This window comes from Gopherus flavomarginatus, chromosome 12 (assembly GCF_025201925.1).
Source record: "Gopherus flavomarginatus isolate rGopFla2 chromosome 12, rGopFla2.mat.asm, whole genome shotgun sequence".
NCBI lineage: Eukaryota > Metazoa > Chordata > Testudines > Testudinidae > Gopherus > Gopherus flavomarginatus.
In genome coordinates this window covers 35,181,340-35,198,212 of record NC_066628.1, presented here as the reverse complement: position 1 = coordinate 35,198,212, position 16,873 = coordinate 35,181,340, and the positions used below count along the sequence as shown (strand labels likewise).

The 16,873-nt window shown below is 47.5% G+C and overlaps 2 protein-coding genes across 2 annotated transcripts in view; one reads left to right on the top strand and one right to left on the bottom strand.

Annotated features, from left to right (window-relative positions):
• MXRA7 (matrix remodeling associated 7) overlaps positions 1-16,873 on the bottom strand; it is an 836,957-nt gene that overhangs the window by 750,356 nt on the left and 69,728 nt on the right. The window lies entirely within an intron of this gene.
• LOC127032273 (GTP-binding protein Rhes-like) lies at positions 12,953-14,584 on the top strand. Its single transcript, XM_050919458.1, has one exon. The coding sequence runs from the start codon at positions 13,190-13,192 to the stop codon at positions 13,814-13,816; it is 627 nt and encodes a 208-aa protein (XP_050775415.1). The 5' UTR covers positions 12,953-13,189; the 3' UTR covers positions 13,817-14,584.

The window sequence follows — 16,873 nt, the reverse complement described above, 5'->3', positions numbered from 1 at the left end:
CCCACAATCATCTAGCACATACTGTACCCAACCCCCTGTGGCCAGGTGAGCTTTGGAGTTGATCAAACAATGTTATCAGATGAGTTTTGTTTATTTATTAGGTATCTGGCCGGAAATTAAGATAAGGGCTAGATAGGTTTACAAGGCCCAAATTCACCTGCTTTCTTGCAACACTTCAGTCATAGGGAGGGCTGAGGAGAATAACAATAGCTTTCAGAGATAAATCTCAGCAAGAAGAAATGCCAGCATGAAAGCAGGCCCATTAATAAGTGAGGGGGGGACTGGTGATCTTTACTGGATACGACTAAATAAGGTTTGACTTTCCTTCAGGTTTGCTGTGCCACCTGCATGACATTTCCATATGGACACAGCAACACGACAAGTGCTTTGTAGTGGTGGCTGGTAATGTACCAGGAAGTCGCCATCCTCTACCATAAACCATGGATTATAGGGATTTAACTCCTCTCTCTGCTTTTTCCCCAACAAGTTCATCGCTCAGATATTTGGTGGGTACAATGTTGGCAGCATATAACTGTTTTAAGATGTGAAGAGTTCAGTGATAGCTGCCTAGTTGATTTTATACTTGTATTGTGTGTCTGCAGTAATACAAAAGGAGAGGGGTTTGTATAATTAGGAAGAAATTTTGACATAAGTAAGTTATCTGGCCAGGAGGTATACATTCCAAGGCCCTAAGAAGGGATCTGACTGAAGCATTGGCAACTTTTTATACGTAACAAAATAGAGAAAATATAAAGGGGAGGAGAGACATGTAACTTAGAGGGTAATGGAGCTGCAAGCAGCACAGAGTTATAAAGATGAAGTCATGCCAGAGAAATTTTTATTGCTTTTTGACTGAATTACAAAATTTACCAGAGATGGGCAGGCAATGAATGAGACATCCTATGGGTATGGTATTCATTTGCTATTGTACCCATATCTTACATATGTGCCTGACTATACACACAAGAGCAGTCCTATTGAGTTCATTTTACTATGGGCCTTTTGTGTCCATGCTCATTATGATGTACTATGGAAAGCAGCACCTTTAGGTGTGATGAATATGGCACATACAGCTCAGGTATGCATAGAAGAGCTATAAGAGGGGGCGGCTCTAGCTTGTTTGCTGCCTCAAGTACGGCAGGCAGACTGCCTTCAGCGGCTTGCCTGTGGGAGGTCCCTGGTCCCGCAGCTTCAGTGTACCCGCTGCCAAATTGCCACCAAATCCACAGGACCGGGGACTTCTTGCCAGTATGCCGCCGAAGCTGCCTGACTGCCGCCCTTGGTGGGCCCGGCAGGGTGCCCCCCATGGCTTGCCACTCCAGGCATGCACTTGGAGCGCTGGTGCCTGGAGCTGTCGCTGGCTATAAGCTCTATTTTGGAAGCTGATCATAAAGGAAAATCATTCATGGGGGTGAGAGTCGGACATGTGTAATTATACACATCATTATACTTTTGTACACACTTCACAGCAAACTGAAAAAACCTAGAACCAGAAGAGACACGTGCCAGTCCTACGTAATGCAATGTACATGTTTTGATGTCACTTCCCTACCTTTGTCTGCCTATTGTCTAAAACTAAACAATCTTCCAGACAGACACCACGCAAAGCACTGCACACAGTTAATCTGAATAGCAGGAAGATTTGGGACAACCCCTCTCACTTAAGTGACGGCTAAAGCTCTATATGTAAAGCTTAAGACCTACCATGGCAGATGAAGTGAGAAGAGCCAAATGCTGAAGAAACAATTTCACTGTTGAGCTCAGGCAAGTACTCCTAACCACAAAGGAAAGGGTTCTTCCCAGAGCCAGCATCTTTCTGTGTCTCAAACCAGGGCTTGTTCTTAGTTCCATCCAAAACTAGAGAACAAATGGCTCACAACCCTCAATCCACTTGATGGAGTAAGTTGTTCCAGCTGGGCCCAGTCATGTTCCCTGTAATCCTTGCTGTGATGGAAAGCACCTGTGAACATTTTTCTGCCAAGGGACGTCTTACTTAGCCCTGTTCTGCTCAACACACACCGAGGTTTATCCACTCTTCATGCTTGTCATGAACTAAAGCACTGTCAGGAATGGAACATGGGGACAAAAGCAGGATAGGTGACAAGTTCTATTTAAATGGACTGTTTGTACCACTCCAAGGGCTGCTGATTCTCTGCATTTGTTTATCTTTTTCTTACATGATGCATAAAGCAGTGGGATCTCAGGGATGGAGTTTGGCAATTCCTCAGATCTCATTCCATCTGTGAGTTCCTCTCCTCTCAGCAATTTGTATCTAGCTTTCCATTCCACGTGAGACAATGAATCCAGTTCAGATTCACCCTACCCATTGTGGTTGTATTGTTCTATTCTAGAGGCCTGATCCAAAGCCCATAGAAGTCAGTATAAGCAGGCTTTGGATCAAGACCCAGGTGGGTATGGGAATCCAATCCAGACCCTTCTCCTTACTCAAAGAAACACAGTGTAGCACTATACATTAGCTGTTGCTATAGCTGAACACCAATTTATAGTGATTATTATTTTTTAGCAACAGTCAAGCACCATTGCTCCCTAGGAGATCCGGGCTAGGAAGAGTATATTAATGCAAATATATGGCCAGACTCTTTTGCACTAAAATAAACAGCTCTATCGTAGTATTTGCCAGACTGGCTCAGACTACTGGGCCACCAAATCCAGTATTCTGCTTCTGGTACTGGCCAACACCTGATGCTTCAGCAGATGGCAAAAATACTCTTAATGTATCTGACCAGTTGAATAATACTGTTGCTGTCCAAGGAAGGAAAATATAATTCCTGATCAGGGTAGTGATCAGCTTCCACCCTGAAGCATGAAAGTTGATTACCCTTATTTGAGCCCAAGTGGACATAAAATTATCCAGATGCAGCATTGACTGCGGACTCCTCTTGCCATGAATTTTACAGTCTAAGGAGCAACACCGAGGGAGTCCTTCACCTATCGGATCCTAGCACAGACTTGAATGATATATTTGATTCACTAACATTAGTCTCAACTCTTGGCTTGGAATTGTGTGTCTGCCTGCAGATGCACCCCTAGCTAGTGAAAAATTCTAAGACAGTAACTCAGATTTTTAATCTCATGATCATTTTGAACATAGTGAACATAAGACTTTTTTTTTTTTTTTTTAGGATCCATGTTAATGGAAGAGTCCTGTCAAATGATAGAAAATTAAAGCCTTTGTGTAGGAAGTTTAAACCAAACCTCTACAATATGATGAACTAAATTCCTGTCATATAATTCCTGACCTGAAGAAGAGCTCTGTATAAGTGAAAAGCTTGTCTCTCTCACCAATAGAAGTTGGTCCAATAAAAGATATTACCTCACCCTCCTTGTCTCTTTAATATTCTAGGATCAACACAGCTACAACAACACTGAAAACATAATACAATTCCATAGGCTGGTTTACAAACTATAGAAAATGTATCATTGTATCTTAATTTTTTATGAGGCTTGAAATAATTTGAAATGAATCTATTTCATTTGTGCTTGACCCTATTCATTTCATCCTTATTAAATCCTATAGGGGTTTTTCAGAAGGGCAGCTATATTCCACTTCTTCATCTCCCAGTGTTCCCTTATTAGAAACAATTACAGGTGGCCCATGCGTTGTCTTCCACAAACATGTCAGTTCTTGGCAATGCAGTTCTAGGAATATTCCAGTCACTCTGCTGCTTTCTAGATGTAATGACATTCTTATCACACTGAACTTCAAAACAACAGAGTCATTTCATAGCAGAACATCACATTTTCTGAATCCTGCAATCAAATGGAGTGAAAGTGATGCAGCCCTACTGTAGAAAGCAAATGTCAAGCAGAAGGTTGCTTAAAAAGGAGCTGATTAAATTAATTTGCTTGTGCTGCAGCTCCTGTGACAGCACTAATGCAATGGAGGATTCTCTCCCCTTTTCAGCAGCCACAACCCATTTAAGTCATCTCAGGGGAAGCAACATTGACTTTGTCAGAAGTGAAGAGCATCTGCAACTTGAGTTGAGTCCCCTGGCAGCTGAACATTTAAGCTTAATGTTTATAACATTTTTGCAGCCAGTTTTCTAAGACAGCTTACACAAAGAATTAACTTAGTTACTGTCTTGCCCTTTTGTTCTTTCAGCTCATGCACCTTTTCCTTCTCACCACTGTTCCTTCCCTTCTTGCAATTCACTAAACAGCAATAAAGAGCATACGGGTGCAACAAATTATTACAGTCGTGCCTACGAGTTCCAGCTGGGATCAGGGTCCCACTGCGCTAGGCACTGTACAGACACCTCCTGAGAGACAGTCCCTGCTGTAAAGAGCTTACAGTCTACACAGAGAAGACAGATACAGAGTAGGTGGGGAAACAAGGGCACAAAAAGGCAAAGAGACTTGCCTAAAGTTACACAGCATGTAGCATAGCCCAGAGCACCTGACTCCTAGCCAGTGACGATACCACAAGATTGCACTGCCTCCCCATAATTGCTCTGAGTTCACAGACATTTCTTTCATCCATTTATGCCCAGATAGCTCTTCTTCTCTCATAAGAGGAGTTAATTTCTACATTGCTCACCCTTGGCATTGGGTTTTCTATTTACACTCTTTTTTCCCCTTAAAATAAAGGGGGACGTTGTTTGGTGGTGCATTTCTCCTCAGGTCCCTTTATTTTGATTAATTTAAAAAATATATTTAGTATTTTCCTTCCAAGTCCCATTCTGCTTCCATCTTTCCTTCCTTTCAAAGATCTGACTAAGGGATTCTGCATTTTGATCCCAGACCTCCGCAACTGATTATCCCCTCCCGCGTAGCTCCTACTCAGGGATACTTTATACTCATTTTTAATCTTTCCTTCACCTCGCCTTCCCTCTGCATGCACTCTCACTATCCCCCTCCCCCACATCAAACAACAGCTATTTTCCCTCCAAAACACTCAACCTCAGTCCCAACACTGCAGTCAGCAAAGAAAGAAAGGGTCTTAGCCCTCCTGAGGCCTTTATGGCCCTTTGCAGCCATTCCGAGTCAGGAGTAATCATTTGTTTCCCTTCCCAGTCAAGAACAGCTCACAGGCCTATGGGCCTGGGGAGCTGTGTGGAAGAGCACAGATACCGCTGCTCAGAATCCAGCCCCCCTCAAGGAATTCTGTGAGGGAGATTTAGCTTTTCCTCAGCACCATTGCCTGTGCTCTACCCTTAAGTAAAGCACCAGATCAAACCACCAGAACCTATTCCACACTCCTCCTTCACCTGATTTATTGTCCAGTAAAAATCCAGTACGGCGTGGGCAGCAGTGCTTGAACAATTTGTATAGTGCTGAGAGCCATTGAACCAAACTATAAACCCTCTATATGATGGAAACCACTTCAAGCCAGGGAGTGCTGCCGCAGCCCAGCAACCCTAATTCCAGCAGCCATCTCCTGCTCACTATACTTAAGCAAGACACCTTACTGACTCCAACGGGGGCAGTGCAGCTGTGGCTGAGGTCCCGCCAGTGTGAAGGAGGCAGACTGAGCTCTTCAGGAATCATGGAGTATGCTTGGCTTGCCCCCTCTGGCCACCCTATGCTAGTTATGAAAGATAGTACTTTTGCCCCCCGATGCCTCATTCCAGGGAGCGCAGGCATTTCCCGCACAGCACTTGGATTATTTAATCTGAGTTACTGGATTCTGGCTGCTCCAGCCCACGCTATTGCTCAGAGTGCCTTGCAGCGCCTTGCCTCACAGAGGACAAGAGAATACCCCATGGTGGTTTCTTTCTACAAGGGCACACACTTCCCTACTAGGACAGGCTGTTTCCTCCCTCAGGACCTACAATGCAGTATTTCCCTCTTGGGCCAAATACGTAGCAAATGATTCATTGGATCTAGGGCTTTTCTGAAGACTGGCATCCCTGAGCAATGGTGGGATGAAAGCCCAATAGCTGAGTGCCATGCAATATCCGGTGAACAGTGAGAGAAGGGAAAGAGTACACCTCTATCCATAACCCTGTGGGTCATACTGACCCTGGGTTTCTGAAGTGCTGAGTGCCCACAGCTCTGATTGAAGGCTGCACACTGAAAAAAAAAAAAAAAAAAAAAGGCCCATTGTGCTCATTTCTCTGCTCAGTTAAAGCTGTGAGAAGTCAGTTTCCGGGAGTCAAGTGACAAACTAGTTTGTGTTTTAATAGAGATTCTAAACCCAGGGACGACCTTACCTTATGCAAACTACACGGCTGCTAAGGCACCAGAAAATTTGGGCCACCAAATTTCCTGGTGCCCTACGCAGCTGCATGCTGCTCCAGCAGCCAGCCCGATCCCCCAGATGGCTGAGCCAGCCAGGAAAGCTGCCCTCGCCCCTGCACCGCCTCTTCTTTCCCCTGCTCTGCCCCTGCCCCCACTCCACCCCTTCCCCAAAGCCCCCGCCCCTCCAACATCCACACTCCACCCCTTCCCCTGAGCTATATCCCAAGAGACTGCATCAGGGGTCGTGCATGCTCTGCACTCACCGGGTAGTGGAGTGACCTGGCCCCAGCCCTCTCTGCCGGTGAGTGCTGGGGGAGGCGGTTCCCCCTTGCCCCCAAAGTCTGGGAGCCAGGGGAGCAGAGTGGAGCAGGCTTGGGCCGGGTCGCTCCACTTCCCGACACCCTGTGAGTGCGGGGCCGGGCCCGCCCTGCAATCACCAGGCGGCAGGAAGTGGAGCGACCCAACCCCAACCTGCTCCACTCTGCCAGCTCAGGGGCTCAGATTCCAGCTGGCCACATTCAAAACTTCTACTTCTAGCCAGAGGAACATTGTCAAGCACCAGAATGGAGCTGTGTCCAGCTCTCTACAGAGAGAAGAGGTGGGTTGTTGTGCTGCCAAGTCTTTTACAGAATACAGAAGCCTCAGAAACCCAGCAGTGGAGAGATGTCCACAGGGAACCAGCAAAACACTCCTTAGCCATGGTAGGGCCCTCCTCCCAAGCATGACCAACACTTACTGTGAAGGTAGATCTACAAAGACACAGGACAGAGATAGCCTATTTTGCAGCAACAAGACAAGGCAGGATGAAAAGGGTATAACACTGGGTAGCTCTGGCTTAGTGTAATGGGGTGCACTCACCTCTCACGAGCACCCCCCATGTCTGTGTGTGTGTGCCTGCTCTCTCTCTCTCTCTCACTTTGTGGTGGGTCTTCGGTGATTTAGCCCTCTGGTTGAATCACACACAGTCTGTATGTGAAATAAAAACAAAGGAAACTCCTTTGGAAACCCTGCTCTGGAATAGAGAGGTGCACCAGGGCTCCCTCCTGGGGGAAATGTCTTCGATCTCTCAGGTCCTTTCTGGCCACAGCTCTCCAGCTAGGCCACTACAGTTCAACTCCTCTTTTGGGGTGCTACAAAGTCCAGGCCACTTTCCCAGTGGCTGGAGGGGGGCGGGAAGGAAAGGGAATCCAGGCCCACCTCCTACTCTGGATCCCAGCCCAGGGACCCTATAGATGGCAACCATCCACTGCATCCCTGTAAACAAACTGTGTCACTGGTACAATCCTCTGAGCCACTTCCCTGTCCTATTTTCACCCTTACTTCAGGGCCTTTTCCTAATGAAGTCCTAGCAACCAGCTCAGGGCTCCTTCTCGCTCTTCCCGGCTTCTGGCACCACGGCCCTGTCGGAGGTTTTGCAGCTCCATCACCAGTCATATACCATCCACACTTGTCCAGCTCTAGCAAGGAACTGAACACCTGCTGGTGCTGCAGCTGTTCTTAGCCAATCAAGGCCCGGCAGCCTAGTATATATCTCACACAGCCACGCTAGGCAGCTTGGAGCAGTGGCGGATTAGCCACTGGGCCAATGGGGCCCGTTCACTCCGACTTTCTCTGCCCACCTGGCGCTCCTGCCGAGGAGCAAAGTTAGGGCATCAGGGAAGCCCCTGCTCCCTGACCCCGCTACCCACAAGAGTGCCGGATGGGAGGGTGCTGGGGGAGGCTGCAGGCAGAAGGGGTGGGGAGAGGCCCTCGCTTGCTCTGGCCTCAGGCCCCACAAACCCCTAATCTGCCTCTGGCTTGGAAGACACTTTCTACTGCCCTTTTCTGGGGTGGGGTGTGGCAGAGCCATGAGGCCTCCAACAGGGAACCTCAGAGGGTCTGGTATCCCCCCGTCACACCAACGCTGAGTAATTTCAGCACTGAGAGGTCTGAAATAGTCCTATACACAGCGTAATGCCTGCATGTCCTGTAGACTTTTTTCTTTTTAAGAAATAGTTTTCTTGCTAAGTGCCAATAAGACCCATTAGTTCAGCATCACAGTTCCCAGCAGTCGGTCATTTGTTAGGGAGGGTGAACTGGCTCAGCCCCTCCCTTCCCTTGACCTGGTTCAGAACCACTTCTCCACACTCAAACCAAACACTTTGGGAGGTTCAAAAAGTTTTGTTCACCTTAAATACAGCCTCTGCCTCTCTCAGCTCTGGCCAGTCAGTGAGTTTAAACCTGTATTATAGCAGTTTAGTTTGCACCAAAACAGCTATAAGCGCATTCATTGCACTGGTTAATTTACAATCAGTCAAATGTGTGCAGCTTCTGGGTGTAGACTAGGCCTGCAATTAATGGGATTTAGATATCCAAATCTCTGGAGACTTTGACAATCTCAGCCTAGGTCTCGTGGAAGAGCTACTCTGTGAGAGATTTTCCAGCCCATCCTCTGCTGACCCCAATAGGCTCCAAAACACACATTTTTTTTAAATCCTCTGAACCTTTGCTCACCCAAGTCTGTGTCCCATAGAAGGACTTTTCAAAGACAAATGCCAGGAATTAAAAAAGAAAAGAACATGGCAATGCTCCTGAAATTCACTGACTTCTACGGAGGGCTCACATGCAGAGGCCATTCATGGGCAGGCCCTGATTTTACATACTGAGCCAGAAGAGTTTTTGAGGATACCACCTACATCAAACTACAGTAAGAAATGCCTCAAGTTACATCAAAGGTGGGTGAGGTAATATCTTTTATTGGACCAACTTCTGTTGGTGAGAGAGACAAGCTTTCGAGCTTACACAGAGCTCTTCTCCAGGGCCTGTGAAAGATATCACCTCAGGTTACATCAGGCTTTTAAAAATTAATCGCTATAGCCCTGGGTAAGTGGCGAGGATGAGATCTGTATCACTGTTGGCTTTAGGACAGGTGCCATCTATTTTTCCCTTGTAATTTGGATGGGAACTTGGTGCTTCTGAAAGGTTCTGGGCTATAATCAATAGGGAATAAAATCCTTTATTTAGCCACAAAACAGGCACAGCACGCCAGCAAGTGTCCACTCACTGACCTGCCAATAGGGCTCAGCCTGTGCCTCTAGGTACCATTCCTCCTCTAGGATTAAGAGAAGAACTCAGGCTCCAGGATCGAGCTAGGTCTTAGCTGTTCTATGGAGACTGACAATTATTAGCACCAGTTAGGCTCCTCTTATCAGAGTATCAACTAGAGGCCTCAACTGAGATTGGGGGGCCCCATTGTGCTGGGTGTTGCCACACACACAGTCATAGACAGCTGCTGCTCCAAGGAGTTGACCATCTAAAAGGCAAGACAAGACAAAAGATGGGAGGGGAAACCGGCACGGAGAAGTGAAGTGATTTGACCAAGGGCACACAACAGGTCAGTGGTACAACCAGGAATAGAAGCCAAGTTCCTCTTTTTCTAAGCCAGTCTTCTAGCCACTGGGCAACAACAGCCCTCATTTGTGAGGTGTACATTGCTCTGCTGCACCCAGAGGCCTGAGTGCCCTAAATTCACTTCACATAGCCACTGACAAACATCAGCTGGTAATGAGTGGCTGGTGACCAGTCTTCTTAACTGCTCCACCCTGTGCTAGGACAAAGGTCACAGAAGATGCATTGAGGAGGCAGCTGACTGGAAAAGGGGTGGGTGCCACCGGTCCAGATTGAATTAAGGTGAATTGACAGAGCCAAGCGAGGCCAGGTGAGGTCCACCTGCAACATACCTGGCCCTTGCTAGCTCTGTTAGCCCCTCATTTATAAACACTGGACTCAGCAATATAAAAAAGAAAATACAAAGTCTCTTTGGCTACAAAAAGTTGCTACAGGAGAATAGTTTCTGCATTCCCTACCCCAATTTTTACTTTTTCTTACGCACAAACTCACATCTTTTGCCTTTGTTCTGTTGCTGGACATAAACCAAGATGGAATAAGATATTAGCACAAAATGCCTTTGGAAATATTCATTGCTCATCACTTAACAAGATTACCTCTGAAATTCTCCATTGCTTGGAGTGAGATTTAAAACCTTTCAGACTTGCAGTAACCATGGCAGCGCAGATGCAGGAAATAAAAGGAGACAATCAATGTGAAAGATCATTCGGGAAGATCCAGTCTCTGTGTGTGTGTGAAATGGAGCTGGGGAGATTTTCCTATGCACCATGTTTCCTTGTTTAATACCATGAAATATTTTTTCAAAAAATCTGCACAAGTTGCAGATGTATGCTGCTAACTGGGGTGAAGAAGCTCTCTTAAAAAAAACCCTACCAGAGATCACAGTGGTTGTACTGCATTGTTGCATATTGCCAGCCACGTGGAAGAACTGTTATTGTCTCATTCCTCCTCCACCTGTCGTCTTCTCCTCCCACATGCCAAAAGGACCCCCACCCCCCCCACACACACATCTACCCATGCGCGCACACAGCACCAGCTGGATCAAACTAGAATGATTGTGTTGTGACTTTATGAGGTGGACCAGAAGGCTACCACACTCATTTCACTTATGCCCAGAATTCAGATGAGTCCTCCAGGAACAGATGTATCATGTATAATTTCCCAAGCTGTCTCCTCACACGTCCTTCAGGCTCACATTTCCTCCCAGATCAGAGAGGTAAGATGGTTTTATGGTTTAGTGACCTGACTGGAAGTCATAAGACCTGGGTTCTATTCCCCTCTCTGCCAGAGACTCCTTGTTTAACTTTTAGCAAGTCCTCTAACTTTTCTGTGCTTCTGTTTCTTCACCCATAAAAGAGGGATCATGATACTTACCTACCTCATTGGGTGCCATGAGGCTGAACAAATATAAAATCTGGAGCTTCTTGGATGGAAGACACTGTGCAAGTGCACAGTACTGTTATAAAACCACATATTTTCAATAAGGGGTTGTGAATTCACAACTGTGCAGTGATTGCAATTACTATACATCCTCATCAGGTTCTTACCGGGATCTTCTTGTGACCGAGATATACAGCATTATGTCCTACACCCAACCAGGAGAAATGATAAAGGAATATATTTAATCTTCTCCCTTTGTATTTTTTTTAAAAAGCTGCAATAAATACAAAGGTGCATAACCCAAAGTTTTTCTTAAAAAAGTCCAGACTTTAAATTGCATTTTCCAAAGCCTAAGCAAGAGTATTGGGTATGTAACTTTACAGCAAGTGTTTTGTGACTGTTCTCTTCTGTATGAGCTGGGTGGACTAGATTCCTTGCAAAGTCCAGAGCTGGTAAGTTAACATTGTGATTCATAGAGGGAAAGGCAGTCAGATGCTATAATGATGGGCACAATATGGAAATGTAGAAGGACAGATTGAAAGGGAGAGAAAGAATATGTGCATGTACATGAGTGTGTGTAAAAAAGGCAGTGTGCCTCTAGCTCAGCATCTGTCTCTCTTACACTCTCCTAGAAGTTCCAGGTGCGGGATGGGATTGCTGTAGTGCTATTTACTAAGGATGCATCAGGGTCTGGATTTTTGCAGGAGCTTGAAAACAGCTGCACTTCTTTGTTTAACTGGTAGAATTTTATGGGGTGGGATAAAAAGAAAATAAAAACCAAGCTGGATCCAGCATAATCCAGGGGCCAGAAACATTGGCTTGCAGTGCTGCGGCTCTAGTTTTAAAGCATGTGAAATTTTAGATGCACTAGGAGCTGGTACAATTGTTTATTTAGACAGAGTTTGGGGGTTAAAAATTGGCTCTAGATACCAAATGTGTGTTTTTCCAGTACAATTGGGTTGGGATGTAGCAGGGTACAGTGTTTTCCAGTGGAGCAGGAGTGGCTACGTATGCTTTTTAATTTGGAGTGAACAACTTGGGGTTTGAGCCAAATATCGCCAGGATCCAGGTTTTGCGACAGTTATGCACTGTGATGGATCAGTGTCCAGAATGTTTTGATCAGCAGAAACAGCTGCACTTGTTCTCTGCTCATGTGGTATACTTTGGTGGGTGAGGACCAAAAATTAGGTGGATCTGGCAGGATCCATGTGTCCCATCTGGGTTTTTGCCACAGTCATGTACCACAGGCCAGAATGTTTTGCAGCATGAGGAATGGGCTACCTCTGTTCTCTAGATAGGCATTAGAATGTGGGGGCTCTGGACCGAGTCAACATTTGGCTGGATCCTGGTGCTGAATCAAGGCTTTGGCAGAATCATGCTCTGGGATGCATTGCAGGTGTGGGGCGAGGAGTGGCATTTGGTGCTGTAGGAGCAGCTACAGTTGCTTTCTCTAGGTTGATGATACAATTCCGGGGCATGGGAATAGAAATTGGCAGGGATGCAGGTAAAGGCTGTTTTTATCTTTTTTCAATACTCACAACCACCTGGTAGCACACAAGCGACAAAGCAAATAGTCACAGAAAGTCAGCAGATAATTTAAAATAAAGCCCTGGTCTGTCCCCACACAATCCCCCAACAGGACAGAGGAGCACTGAAGGCTCAGAACTCTCACTCATGCTCAGCGGCATTTGTTGTTCTTGGTGAGTCTCCATTTCCAAGGAAGACACAAGGACAGCTGCTAAAAGGCAGCCAGCTCCCCAGAGCTACAAGCAGCAGCATGAGCCGAGTATGATGCACAGCATTGCTGAGCCTTTCCACGTCTGGGGATGTCTTTCAAGGACAGATCTCAGCGGATTGGCTCAGAGCATCCTTCTCTCCCCCTCCCCCATTATACTCCAAACTGCAGAGATTGGACAAGCCTATGACACATGGTGAAGAGGAGTGTGAATAAATGGTGAGCTGAGCTGAGGGAGTGTGGAGACAGCAGTGATCCAGATCCAGCCGGGAGAAGTTTCCAGGTGACTTGAGAGCAGCAGCAAACTTGGAGAGGAGTGTGCAGAGCTCATCAATGCAAAGCGAGGGAGGCACCAGGCTCTGAGCTGCAGAGGAAGGAGCCCTGCAGCCCTGGGTTGCAGACAGACCAGAAGCACCCAAAGCTTCAGCAAAAGTTGGGATTTGTAACTTTCCTCCCACAAAGCCCCTGGAGCTCCAGCGTGCAGCCATGTCCCTGGCAGTGAAGGAGAAGAACCACGTGCGTCTGGTCTTCCTGGGTGCGGCAGGCGTAGGCAAGACAGCTCTGATCCGTCGCTTCCTGCTGGACTCTTTTGAGCCCAAGCACCGGCGGACAGTGGAAGAGCTGCACAGCAAGGAATACGAGGTGAGTGGGGCCACCATCAAGGTAGAGATCTTGGACACCAGTGGCAGTTACTCCTTCCCGGCCATGCGCAAGCTGTCCATCCAGAACAGTGATGCCTTCGCCCTGGTCTATGCAGTGGATGACACAGAGTCCTTTGAGAACATCAAGAGCCTGCGGGAGGAGATCCTGGAGGTGAAGGAAGACAAGTCCCCCCCCATCGTGGTAGTGGGCAACAAGGCGGAGGCCAACAGAGAGAGGCAGGTGCTGACTGAGGATGCCCTGTCCCTGGTGGAGCTGGACTGGAACAACCGCTTCCTGGAAGCATCGGCCAAGGAAAATGAGAATGTGGTGGAAGTCTTCAGGGAGCTGCTGCAGCAAGTCAACTTGCCCAGCCGGCTCAGCCCGGCACTGCGCAGGAGGAGGGAGACCTTCCCAAAGGATAACGCATTCAGACCACCCATGAACAAGACCAACAGCTGCACTGTCTGCTGAGTTGGGGAAGGCCGGGAGGAGGAGGAGGAGGAGGAGCAGCAGCAGCAGAAGCAGGATGGACTTGAAACTCAGGTGGGCTGGGTACAGAAATGAGGCTGCATCCACTAAAGTGGCACCCTTCCCCCTCCTGTTCCTTACCCAGCCTGCTAAGGCTGTTAAACTTGTAGATCAAATGAGGCAGGGGCCCTAGTCACTTTGACTCAGCTGGCCGGGGGCTGGGGAGGGTGAAGTGACTGACCCACAGGGAGTGTTCAGCAGCAGTCTCCCAAAGGCAGGAACTGGGCATGCCTGAGACACTGCAGTCTGTCTCCACGGTGCTACACGGGGGAGGGTGGAGAGGGGGCAGCAAGTGAGTGAGGCAGAGAGGAGAGAGTGTATATTTAGAGACAGGGCTGTTAGAAAGCATGTTGCATTTGTGAAGCCTTTTAGCATCCACCATTAGAGTTAGTAAATACCTTATGTCCCTGAAGCTCTGTGGTACAAGGGGGAGCAAATGTGGGAGGCTCTTCTGTCACACGGAGTGGAAAGCGCACACATGCATCTTTGTATCCGTATTGCTTCTCACTGGTTCCAGTCCCCTGTGTTGGGTTCTGTGCTCACCAGCCCCTAATCCTGTGCATTTGCACACACGTTTTCGTACAAGCTTCGTTTACAATGAAATAACCAGTGTCCAAGGTAGTTTGATTTTGCACTTTGGGTAGAATCATAGAGTACATGGCAAGGCAGTCTGTGAACTGTCTGGTTTTTATTTTGTTCTTTTTTTTTTAAGGTTGTAGCCAATAAAAAAATGTACATTGCAAACTCAAGGTGTATTTTTCTTCTGCTCTCTGAAAAGTAGTACCAGGTGTGATCCTTACCCAGCTGGACCTCTTATCACTGTGTTTGCATTTTCTCTTCCACACACTGTCCTTATCTGGTGGCTTCCCAGTACTTTATGGCACCCACCCTTCCCTCCCCTCCTCTTTTATGGCTTTTCCTGGTAATTTAGCCACTAACGTTTTACCAGGCAGTGAGCAGCTACAAACAAAACAGCACTCCTCATATCAAAGTATAACAAGAATGAAGCCATTAAAAAGCATTTGATCTGCTGAAATAAAACCATAAACACATTAAAATGAAGGCAATAAAAGGAGTGGGAGAGGAGAGGCAAGTGGCAGACTTTACTGTGATTTACTGTATGCTCCATTGATTCATCCTCCCTCTTACATACACTATTGCAAGAATTTTCAAGAGTGCTTAATGTCTGTAAGTGGGGATAGATTTTTTCCAAAAGATTTCAGCTCCTCTATAGGCACCTAGATAAGTGGCCACAATTTTTAGAGGGGCTGAGCATGATGGGAGCTGAGCTCTTGGGAAAATCTGGTGTCACAATGGGAGTTGCTGGGTGCTGAACTCTATGGCTGTATATATATTGCTTTCACTTGACAACTGTGTAAAGACTTCCCCCCACCCCGGCCCCCGTCACAATACACTGATTCACAGATGGCTAGGTGACTCATGAGTCTAGGCACAACACACCCATCACTGTTGTACCCAGATAGGCTCTGGTGTATCATATAGTCCTCTCAAAATGAATACCTCTATTTGTGAATAGACTAAAGGACCACATACTCAGGGCCAGATTTACACCTTGTGTGCCGCTTGGCATAGCATTTTCAGCACCCCTCTGCCTACAGCTGACCTTCATGCTTTCCGTAAAAATGAAATGAAAATAAATATAAAAAGGTAATTTAAATACAGTAGAACCTCAAAGATACAAACAAACACCAGAGTTATGGACTTACTGTGCAACTGGACAACCTGTGGGGCCAGAAATAACCAATCAGGCAGCAGCGCAGACCAATAAAAAATAAATAAATAAATACTGTATTGCCTCTGGCCTTTAGCCCCAAGGCTCACGGCTTCAGCCACTGGGGGGGTGGGGCTGCAGCTGTTGGGGAGCGGTGAGAGGTCAGGGCGCCGGGCTTCTGACCCATGGGAACACTGGGGCTCAGTGCTTTAGACTTGGGGGAGCGCTGGGGTCAGGGCTTCAGCCCCACAGCTCCACTCCCAGTTTCAGCCCCACAGGGGGCCCTGGGGCTCACGGCTTCAGCCCCACAGCTCTGTTCCTGCCTTCAGTCCTGCGGTGGTTGCTGGGGCCCAGGGCTTTAGCTATGAGGGAAGTACCAGTTTCAGCTCCAGCGCTCCCCACATAGCTAAAGCCTTGAGCCCTGGTGTGTCTCTCCCGCTCCCCCCACTGAAGCAGGGAGCAGATCCATGGGGAGCCCTGAGCCCCAGTGTGAAGCTAAAACTGGGAGCAGAGCTGAAGTCAGACCTGGGGGGAGCAAAGTGCTGAGCCCCAGTGCTCTTGTGGGGCAGAAGCCCGGAGTCCCTCCCGCTTGAAGCCCTGTCAGTAAGAATCCCTCTTCTCCCCCCCGCCTGGAGCCCTGACCCACCCCTCCTGCCCCTAGCCCACGGCTGCAGCCCTAGCCTCCCTTGTGGCTGAAATCTGTAACCTCTTCTTCAGAGATAGGGAACATTTCAGAGTTACGGACAATCTCCGTTCTTGAGGTGTGTGTAATTCTGAGGTTCTACTGTATTAACTTTTAACCCACTTTTAGGGGCCCCAAGAACGCCAGCACCCGTAGGCACATGCCTACGGTGCCTAATTGGAAATCCGGCCATCCACACACTGCAACAAGAAGGTGACAAACTGCTACACGCCCCAGGTCCGCTGTACCCAATGCAGTCAAGCTGGGAGACACAGGTCACACCTCTCTGAGACTGATGGGATCACCTGGCATCATTTTCCAAAGTGCGGCTGAATGTAAAACTTCCTGAGGCCAAAGCAAATCAGAACACAGAGGCTGGTACAAGAGAGAGAGAGCAATGGCCCACAGCTCTGAGCTGGGTGGGCCAGACAGTAACATGTCCAAGGATTAGGAAGAGGGGGTGCATTGACTGGACAGCTAGATGGAGGGCAGGAAGAGCTTCATATAATGCTGACCCTTAGTCTAGCAGGGCCAAAGGGCTCACAGGCACTCAGTGGGCTAAAACACTCTGATCTCCTGTCAAGGT

Bases quoted from the DNA above. Each gene is read 5' to 3' on its own strand.
- LOC127032273 (XM_050919458.1), top strand. From the start codon at position 13,190: ATGTCCCTGGCAGTGAAGGAGAAGAACCACGTGCGTCTGGTCTTCCTG.